Below are 11,058 nucleotides of genomic sequence, written 5' to 3'. Positions count from 1 at the left end.
AAGGGCGGTGGGGGTCGGTGGGGGGGTGGGGGGGCGTGGAGGGTGGGGGGGGTGGGGGGGTGGGGAAGGGCGGTCAGTGATTGGATGCTTAGAACGTATGTGCGTCGGGGTCAGGGGATTTTGAACCAATTAGGCGGATTGTCCTTAGAAAAGAAGTCCAACGAAACTTTCCTTCAAGCCGGGTTCCCGTCGCCGGACAACCTGCCGCTGCCTCTCATTAACTGCTTTTTCTGGGTTTTAAAATTTCCTCAGCATTTTTTTTGGGGTAACAACTAACAGGAAACATTTGAAAAGAAATTTATTGAGAAGCTGGAGAATAAAGGACAGAATATTAAAATATTTTCTTGTTCCGTAGCCCTGAACCAGAGATTTTAAAATGGACGCCGTTGATTTTCATCTCATGGACTTTAAAGGTATTTAGCTTTGCACTAGAAAATGTCAAACTGTTCGCTACCTTATCTAAGATCTTCTGAATGTATTCTGTTTCCTAATTTTATCTCTTTGGCCTATCCACAGCTCCAAGTTTTCTCATTTAGGTATCGGAAAACAATGTTGATGTTTAAGACACCAGAACCCTTTTATAAACTAGCATAGGGAAATAGTATTCACAATTCACAGCTTGTTTTCTCAGGATTTTTGTGGCATGCATAATAACACTGGTTTAATCTGAAATAGAAATCTACTGCGTTCAAAGTACATTAAAAAATTACGGCTAGGGCTTCCCTGGTGGCGCAGTGATTGAGAGGCCGCCTGCCGATGCAGGGGACACGGGTTCGTGCCCCGGTCCGGGAAGATCCCACATGCCGCGGAGCGGCTAGGCCCGTGAGCCATGGCCGCTGAGCCCGCGCGTCCGGAGCTTGCGCTCCGCAACGGGAGAGGCCACAACAGTGAGAGGCCCGCGTACCGCAAAAAAAAAAAAAAAATTACGACTAGATCCTGAAGTGCCTTTCCATAATCATCAGTTAAAAATAAATTATAGCCTGTGTAGCTTTAGGTTTAAGAGCATTTTCCTGTATCTTAATTCTTTTGAAAGTTGGTACTCTATGGATGATATTTGTGGGAGTTCTTAGTAAACAGAAGCAATTCGATTGACTAGAACACCGGATTCCTCAACCATGCCAGATATGGGAGAGTTCACCATGTTTCTTTTTTTCTGGGGACATGATTAGACCTGTGGTACATTCGCATTCACGTTCATATAATAATGAAATATGTTGTAACCAGGGTGGCTACAAATCTATGATTTGAAAAAGTTTAGGTCAGTATTTGTTAATGCTTGTCATTTTAAAACAACAACAAAGCCCACTATCACCTACCTGAAGTTTTAATTTAGGATATACTGTCTTAAAGATATAAGTATTGAATAGGGATTATGACTTTTAAGAATATGGTATTTGAAACCTGGTATTTACATAAATATTTGAAGCACACAGAAAAGTAAGGAGAATAATATAATGAACGCCTGTAAAACTACCACTAAGTTTTGTTGAATCTTCACATTTTGTCATATGCTTCAGATATTTCACTGTTCCAAAGAATGAAAAGATTGAGGTGCCTGTTTTTCATCATTTGAAATATTACATAAATTGTATCATTTTTGTATAGTTTTTTTTTTCCTGCAGCTTGTATTTTTTTGCTCAGTATTATGTTTTGGATATTTACCCATATGGATATTTTAGCTCTAGTTCGTTTATTTACATGGGTGACTAGTAATAATACATTGAATATAAGTGTACCACAATTTATTTATCTAATCTCAACAGCATTACAACATTGTGTTTTGTAGTATTTATTAGGAGCTTTCAAAAATTTTTGACCACCACCTATGGCAAGGAAATATTATATTTTACATCACATCCCAGTATCAAAAGTTTAATGAAATCATTTTACCCTTATTACAGCACACTATGATATTTCCTATTCTATGCTTTTTCATTTACAAAATGTTGGTTATGACTCACTAAATTAATTTATTTCTTGAGCACTAGTGGGTGAGGCTCTAGGGCAGTGCTGTACAATTGAAACACAGTGCAAACATAAATAATTTTATGTTTCCTAGTACCACATTAAAAAAGGTTAAACAGATGAAATTAATTTTAACAATACATATTATTTAGCTCAGTATATCCCAAATGTTATCATATCAACATGTAATTGATATAAAAATTATTAATGATATTTACATTCTTTTTTTTCTGTACAAAGTCTTTGAAGTTTGGTATGTATTTTATAGTTAAAGCATATCTCATTTTGGACTTGCCACATTTCAAGTGCTCAGTAGTCACATGTGGCTAGTGGCTACTCTATAGTGGCAGTGCTATTCTGGGGTGTACATTAAGAAGTTGCACTGCTGGGTCAAAAGCTACAAGCATGTTTAACTTAACAAATATTGCCAAATTGCTGTCCACAGTAATTTTAACAATTTATACTCCCTCTTCTTTTCTCTTTCCCTATATTATTGCTACTATTTGGTATTGCCAAACTTTAGAAATTGTGCATGAGTGAAGGGTTTTTTAAATTAATTAATTAATTAAGTTTTGGCTGCGTTGGGTCTTCATTGCTGCATGCAGGCTTTCTCTAGTTGTGGCGAGTGGGGGCTGCTCTTTGTTGTGGTGTGCAGGCTTCTTATTGCGGTGGCTTCTCTTGTTGCGGAGCATGGGCTCTAGGTGTGCGGGCTTCAGTAGTTGTGGCACGTGGGCTCAGTAGTTGTGGCACGCGGGCTCTAGAGCACAGGCTCAGTAGTTGTGGTGTGTGGGCTTAGTTGCTCTGCGGCATGTGGGATCTTCCCGGACCAGGGATTGAACCTGCGTCCCCTGCATCGGCAGGCGGATGCTTAACCACTGCGCCACCAGGGAAGTCTGGTGGTGTTGTTTTTAATTAACATTCTATCTTGGGGTAATTTTAGATTTACGGAATAGTTGCAGAGATAGTGCAGAGAGTTCCCAGATACCCATCAGCCAGTTCTATTTTCTCTCATGTTATCATATTACATGGGTGTTTTAATTTACATTTCTCTGAAAATTAGTGAATTTGGGTATATTTTCATAAATTTATTGACCTTTGAGTTTTCTTTTCTGTGTACACAACCTTTTCAGTCAGATTTTGTAAAAATGGACCACAAAGGGCCATGTGATGCCTTAGCTTATTTTCTTCTCAGGGAGAATTGACATAACATTCCCTCTTTTGGTACCAACAATTCCAATCAATTTCAAGGCCAAAAAGGAATACAGATTGGTGTGAGTTATACTCACTGGGTCTAAATAATTGTAACTCCTTTTCTGCATGTCGGCTTTTCAACTATTTGAAGGTAGTTATGTCCCCTGGGAAGTCTCTTCTTCAGATTCAGCATTTTGAGTTCTTTCAGTCATTTCTCATATTACATGGTTTCTAGTCCTCTCATCATTTTGTGTGCTGTCCTCTGAACATGCTCTGTTGTTTTCATGTTATTCCTTAAAGTATGTATGTATATATGTATATATATATATATCCCTTCCTTAAAGTATGGTACCCAGAACAGAACACAGTTCTCTAGGTTCGATATGATCAGCTCAAAATAATCTTTCTCTTTAGATTTAGGAATGATCATCATTGTCTTTAGATACTGATATAGCTAAGATTGATTTTTTTTCTTATTTTGGGTGGTGGCAGTCACACCACACTAATGACTCATTTTGAGCTTTTGGTCCCCAGAAGACCCTCAGTCTTACTCCAAGATAAAATGTTGATTGAAAACAACACCACCAGACTTCCCTGGTGGCGCAGTGGTTAAGCATCCGCCTGCCGATGCAGGGGACGCAGGTTCAATCCCTGGTCCGGGAAGATCCCACATGCCGCAGAGCAACTAAGCCCACACACCGCAACTACTGAGCCTGCGCTCTAGAGCCCGCGTGCCACAACTACTGAGCCCACGTGCCACAACTACTGAAGCCCTCACACCTAGAGCCCATGCTCCGCAACAAGAGAAGCCACCGCAATAAGAAGCCTGCACACCACAACAAAGAGCAGCCCCCACTCGCCACAACTAGAGAAAGCTTACGCGCAGCAATGAAGACCCAAAGCAGCCAAAACTTAATTAATTAATTAATTAATTAAAAAAACCCTTCAGTCATGCACAATTTCTAAAGTCTGGCAATACCAAATAGTAGCAATAATATAGGGAAAGAGAAAAGAAGAGGGAGTATAAATTGTTAAAATTACTGTGGACAGCAATTTGGCAATATTTGTTAAGTTAAACATGCTTGTAGCTTTTGACCCAGCAGTGCAACTTCTTAATGTAGACCCCAGAATAGCACTGCCACTATAGAGTAGCCACTAGCCACATGCGACTACTGAGCACTTGAAATGTGGCAAGTCCAAAATGAGATATGCTGTAGGTCAGGAGCAGGACAGCATAGTGTGGCATCAAACTCCTGACCTACAGCCTCCAGGGATTTCAGCTCTGTAGTACTTTTTCTTTCTTTCTCTCTCCTCAACTTCCTCTTTCCTTTTCCTTTGCTTTTCTTATTCTTTCTTTCTTAGAAATTAACTTTATTGAGATATACTTTGCATACAATAAAATAAAAATAAAATTCACACACTTTAAAAAACAATTATTTATTTTTTGGCTGCATTGGGTCTTCGTTGCTGCATGCGGGCTTCCTCTAGTTGTGGCTAGCGGGGGCTACTCTTCGTTCCAGTGTGCGGGCTTCTCATTTTGGTGGCTTCTCTTATTGTGGAGCATGGGCTTTAGGTGTGACAGTATGCAGGCTCAGTAGTTGCAGCACACGGGTCCTAGAGCGCGCAGGCTTCAGTAGTTGTGGTGTGTGGGCTCAGAGTTGGGGTGCGTGGGCTCTAGGGTGCGTGGGCTTCAGTAGTTGTGCGCGGGCTCCGTAGTTGTGGCTTGCAGGCTCTAGAGCACAGGCTCAGTAGTTGTGACGCACAGGCTTAGTTGCTCCACGGCATGTGGGATCTTCCCGGACCAGGGATTGAACTCATGTTCCCTGCATTGGCAGGTGGATTCTTAACCACTGTGCCACCAGGGAAGTCCAAAATTCACACACTTTAAGTGTATAGGTTGATGGTTTTTTTTTTTGGGGGGGTCAAATGTAACCTGTATAACCACCATTACAATCAAGAAATAGAACATTTTCATCTCAGAGAATTCTACCATACCCCTTTGCTGTCAGTCTACCCACAACCCTCTACCCCAGGCAACCACTGTTCTGATTTCTGTCACTGCAGATTAGTTTATAAATGAAATCATTCAGTATATACTCTTTTCCTATGGTGTTTTTCACCGAGCATAATCGTTTTGAGACTCATCCATATTGTTTCATATATAAGTAGTTAATTCCTTATTCTTTAGTAGCATTCCACTGAATGACTAGATCCCAGTTTGTTTATTCATCAGTTGATGGACATTTTTGACTATCATGACTAAAGTTGCTATGAATATTCATGTATAAGTTTTAAGTGATTTAGGTTTTCATTTCTCTTGGGGAGGATATCTAGGAATGGATTTGCTGAGATGTAAAGTGCTTTTGTAACCAGGTTTTACCAGATTTTCTAGATTATTTCCTTTTTGGAGGACAGGTTTTGAAAGGCCCAAATTCTTAATTTAGGAAACAGTAGCATCTGGGCTGGGGGTGTGTCCTAAAACTGTCCTGCCTGATTCAGAAAGAAAAACTTCCTCATCTTGACAAGCACCAGGACCATACAAGATAGAACTTGACTTAACATGGGAATAGCAAAAAGTTGAGTGTTGTTGCTTAGTTGTACCAAGATAATTCAGGCCAGTTGTCCTCCTCAACATGAGCGTTATTTCTTCTTAAAGAATGGCAACTGTTTATCAAGCTTTGGAACTCCCTTTCCTGTTGTTAATTTGAAGACAATTCTCCTTTTTCTAGATTTCTAACCTCTTTGTATTTGTTATAATATAAACATCCTTATGGTCTATTAAAATATCCAAGTTTTTACTTTCTTTTTTTCTGTTAAATCTTTGATGACTGTTAAGGAAGTAGGTATTAACAGTTTGTATCATTAAATCTTCAGAAGCCAATGGCAGTATATACTTTAGACCAGCCGTGTACAATAGAAATGTGAGCTACAATGTAATTTAAAAATTTCCAGTAGCCACATTTTTAAAAAGCAGAGAGAAACAGGTACAATTATTTTAAATAATAATAATTTTGATACTATGTTTATAGCCTTACATATCTAAAATATTATTTTAACATGTAATCAATATGGAAAATTACTGATATATTTTACATTTTTTATACTAAATCTTTGAAATCTGGTGTGTACTTTACAATTATAGCCCATCTCAATTTGGACTAACTACATTTCAAGTGCTCAGTAGTCACATGTGGCTGCCATGTTAGACTGCAGGTCTAGATTGAAAATTTTAGTATGAAAACTCACTCAAGATAATTGACTTTCATTGAATCTCAAAGGACTTTATTCATTTGAAAGCCTCCCTCAACAATTTTTTTCTATTCCTTTAAATGCCACAGTGGGATCCTCAGGTTAGGAGTGATGGAATTATTAGGAAGTGTCCCAAGAGTGTGCCGTGTAGCTCAGAGTCATAAGCACAGCGTCTGTATGGCCTGTGCAGAAATCTTGTTGATATACTTGTTGGAGTCACCTGGTGTGCACATATTAGGTAGAAATAATATAGTTTATGAAATAAGGAGACAGTGTAACTAACAAAATGGAACTTTGTTAGTATACCATACAATGTGTTTCAAGCTCTGGCCCCTACATACCTTTCTAATGGTGTTTATTGTAACCTTCCTTTACCCTTTTTTCCAGCCATACTTAACTACTTATGGTTATTTGAACCCATTGTGCTTTCCACACCTGCATGTTTTTCCTTCTGTTTGGTATGTTGCCTGGCAAACTCTTAAGTGATCCTTCAAGACCCACCTCAAATAGCACTCAGTGAAGCCTATTCTGCCATCCCTATATCCCAACTCTAAAACGGGTAGTTACTTAATTCTTCCTTTATATTTCTGTAGCGTCTTGCACTCACAGCACTTATTATATTGTAAGTTTTCTCATCTTAATTTCTCTTAATAGTGTGATCTGCTTGATGGTATAGACTTTCACTCATCTTTGTATTCCTAGTAAGATCCCTAGTATCTGCCTGATAACAAGCATTCAATAAATGTTTGTTGTATTAACTTTTACAAGGAGAAATATAGACACCAGCCAAAGCAGAAAGTATAGTTGTTGTGGATTTTGTTCATGCTGTACTACTAATAGCTTTGATCTTGGGCAAGTTAATTAACTTCCCTGTAGCTTATTTTAATTAATTATAGAATCAGAGTGTGTTACTAGAATTTTAAGGTGACTTCCAGCTCTAGAAAATTGGTTGATTGATACATGTGATACCATACATCTTGTGTGGAAATGGTATGTAAGCTCCTCAAGGGAGGGAACTGTGTCTTGTTTACATTATTCTTGGTGCTTAGCAAAATACTTGATTATCATTAAATGTTTATTGAATTAATGAATGAAGTAACTCTTGTCTCTTTCATTCATATTGCCCACAAGGATAGTAACACTGTCACCAGGAATGATGCTATATATTTCTGATGATGATTTGGAAATGCACATGGGCTCAGATAAAACTTTCCCATGTTATTCTATCACCATCAGAAGCAGTTCAGGGCTTCCCTGGTGGCGCAGTGGTTGAGAGTCCGCCTGCCGATGCAGGGGACATGGGTTCGTGCCCCGGTCCGGGAGGATCCCACATGCCGCGGAGCGGCTAGGCCCGTGAGCCATGGCCGCTAAGCCTGCGCGTCCAGAGCCTGTGCTCCGCAGCAGGAGAGACCACAACAGTGAGAGGCCTGCATACCGCAAAAAAAAAAAAAAAAAAAAAAAAAAGAGTTCGTAAGATGCTTAATTGTTTATGTCATTTTGCTTAGCAATCCTCTAAATAACTAGTGCATTCTGTTAGGAATGGAAAGGCTAAAGATATCTTGTGTGGAAAATTAGCCTCATTCATTTGGTTTCATTAAATATTTGACGTCTTTTGCAAGCAAGTTTTATTTTATGTGTATTATGTGTAGTTTACAATAGTATAGAGATAAGAAATCACAAAGACAGTTGAATCAACTTAGGTTTCTTTCTTCCTTCAAAGACCTCTTTGGTGAGAGTTGCTGTAATGTACTCAGCTTAGCTAAGCCACTTCAACCTTCCAACTGTGTTGTTATAGTCTACTTATTGCATTCCCAACCTTTCCATGTATTGTTTTTGGTCTGATTTAGATGTGAATCTACTGGGCAGGTGTCTTGGATAAGTCTGTCTTCAGTGCCTAGTGCATTGTTAACACTCAGTAAACAAGTTAATTAAGTTGTAAAATAGATAGAAATAGCCTTTGGTAGCCATGGTAACTAAAACAAAGCAGATATTAGCTGAATTGAAGACTCAGTCAAGAGCAGCAGGGTTCAGCTACGATGGGTAAGATGATGTAATGAGAATAAAAGTAATATATACAGATATTTTGTAAATATATACAGATGCTTAGGGGTAGGATTGGATGAATTGGCAAATTGAGATTGGTTATTGACCTTGCATTTTATAGGAGTGTGAAAGAAATAAAATACCAGATTCATGGCAACATTTATACAGAGTGCATTTGGTTGAGAGGACTGAGTTGTGGCTTTTTTGAGATATTCCTCCTAGTGCTATGGTTTGTTCAATGTAAGTATAATGCTACCCTTTAGTCTCTAAAGTTTAGTGCCCTGGATGTGACTGGATGTCTTTCCTCACCAGAATCAAGTTGGAAATTCCTTTTTTGGTTAACATGATATAGTCAGCTCTTGCCTTTTTACCTCCCGCCACCACCCAGCCAGTAGCCCTCCAAAATTTTACATAGTTTTATCTCCTGATGAGCCTGGGCTTAGGTTTGCTTCAGTCCCTGAGCCAGTTCTGTACAGGGCAAGAAAGAATAACAGTATTATGTTGTAGGGAAGAGACTGGTTTGGAATGAAGTCATACTGGCCATCAGATTGGAGATTTAACATGCTGAGGGCATACTGTAGGCACCTGTTGAGCTTTAGAACTGTATCATTTCTGACTGTCATGGTTTTCATGGAGCTAGCCTGCCCTGTATCTTTTCCTAGTTGCCCTCCAGGACCAAGATGCTGCTGAGAACTACAATACACTGCTGTGAATAATTCTCTTGGAACTATCGTTCATGCAGTTTCATCTGACTTCTGCATTATGATTCGCTGCTTGGATTCTCTTGTGCCATACCCAGTTTGTCATATGGGTCCTCCTGGAACATTGTATATGAAAAATGATCGTGTCTCTGATCATTAGATAGAAAGTATGATTTACAGTGTGGTTTTGTCTGTCACTAAACCTGTTTGTCCTGAGTTTGCTTGAGTTTTTTTGCCATGCCCTTTTGACACTGTTTTGGACATTATGACTGTCCTCATTAAAAGTAGCCTCTGCTGGAATAGTTTTTCTTAGCTCACAATCAGAATTATAGTGTAGCACTCTGAATGGTGTTGGCTCATTTCGTTTCTCTCTACTGTTTTTTAGTTGTCTCAGAGTCCTGGCAAGTCAGTTCTTCCAGGCCTTTTCCAATAGGCCTAGTATAGTGGAAGGACAGGATTTCAAATTAGAAAGCCTGAGTTCAGCTCCTAGTTTGCTACTTCCTCTTTCTGTCACCTTTGAGAAGTCACTATACTTTGTTATATCTCAGCTCCTGCATCTTATAAAAGTATCTCCCTTACAGAGTAGATTGATGATTAAATGAGAATGCATATAAAAAAGCTTTGAGACTGTAAAGCACTATGCAAATGTTAATTTTATTGTCATTTTTGGTTCTTTTCTCACTGAAGAAATTGCAAGTAATCGTTGTGATTTGGAGTAAAATCTTGAATTGACCCTGGCAAGTCTTTGAACTGCTTTGGCTTTTGAATGACTGGTTGAGTTGATGGAGGTCACGGGGAGAGACTTGGCAGGACTGTGGATAGATTTTTCTCCATGTTGTAACAGAAGCTCCCTTCCTCAAGGACAGGGAAGAAGTTTATTTTCTATTATACTGTACCTAGAATGCTGTCTACCTAATCAGAATTAATTGGTACAGATTAACGTGACTGCCTCAATAGAGTGACTCCCCAGTTTTAACTAGGATGAATCTCATTTAAATTAAATTGAGTGCAATCATGTTGTAAATCACACTTTATTTCAGTAGCCAGGAAGATAATTTAATCATTTTTTTCAAAATGTACAATATTGCCTGATATAACCTTAACACAGGGTGTTGTCTTCACATCTCAGGAATAGGCTGTATTTATAGAAGCTCTTTTCTGAGCTTCTCCCAGAAGCAAGTCTCTCCTTCATAGTGTAACTCTCAACCATTCAGCTATGTGATCTCTGTTACTTACTCAGCTTTGCTGACTGCATTTTATCCTCAAGAACTGCAGTGCTCTCATTGCCTCAGCTGGTGTTAGTCAAGTTGCTCAACTGAATGACACTGAAAATATGTTTTGAAAGGACCAGAATTATTTTGACAGAGAATGAATTATATAAAATATTAAGAGAACATTCACAAATCAAAAATAACGCCTTCACAGTCTCATATACTATGTAACTGAGTTATAATTGGTATTCTAATAAAATATATTCGGATTTTTTTAAAAAAGGAAGTCAAATTTAAAAATTTATATTGGGTTTTTTTCTTTTCAGAAACATTTCAAGAAATCTGTTTTTTAAAGATTTGGATTTTTAAAAACATCATTTAAAAACTTTCCTAATTATTTTTTTAAATTGAGGTATAATTGACATACAACATTATATTAGTTTCAGGTGTGCAACATAATGATTCAATATTCGTGTATATTACAAAATGATTAGCACAATAAGTCTAGTTTAACATCCATCACCATACATAGTTAGAAAATTTTTTTGTTGTGTTGATAACTTTTAAGATTTACTCTTTTTAAAAACATTTTTATTGGAATATAATTGCTTTACAAAGGTGTGTTAGTTTCTGCTGTATAACAAAGTGAATCAGTTATACATATGCATATGTCCCCATACCTCTTCCCTCTTGCCTCT

At 38.2% G+C, this 11,058-nt stretch overlaps 1 protein-coding gene across 1 annotated transcript in view; it reads left to right on the top strand.

Moving 5' to 3' along the window:
* TEX11 (testis expressed 11) overlaps positions 1 to 11,058 on the top strand; it is a 374,728-nt gene that overhangs the window by 7,342 nt on the left and 356,328 nt on the right. Inside the window, exon 2 of the mRNA XM_028482531.1 lies at positions 356 to 413. Within this exon, the coding sequence (XP_028338332.1) occupies positions 377 to 413 (37 nt within the window). The 5' untranslated portion in view covers positions 356 to 376. The remainder of the gene's footprint in view (positions 1 to 355; positions 414 to 11,058) is intronic.

The sequence above is a fragment of the Physeter macrocephalus genome, chromosome 21, assembly GCF_002837175.3.
Source record: "Physeter macrocephalus isolate SW-GA chromosome 21, ASM283717v5, whole genome shotgun sequence".
NCBI classification, from domain to species: domain Eukaryota; kingdom Metazoa; phylum Chordata; class Mammalia; order Artiodactyla; family Physeteridae; genus Physeter; species Physeter macrocephalus.
This window is presented reverse-complemented; position numbering and strand designations above follow the sequence as displayed.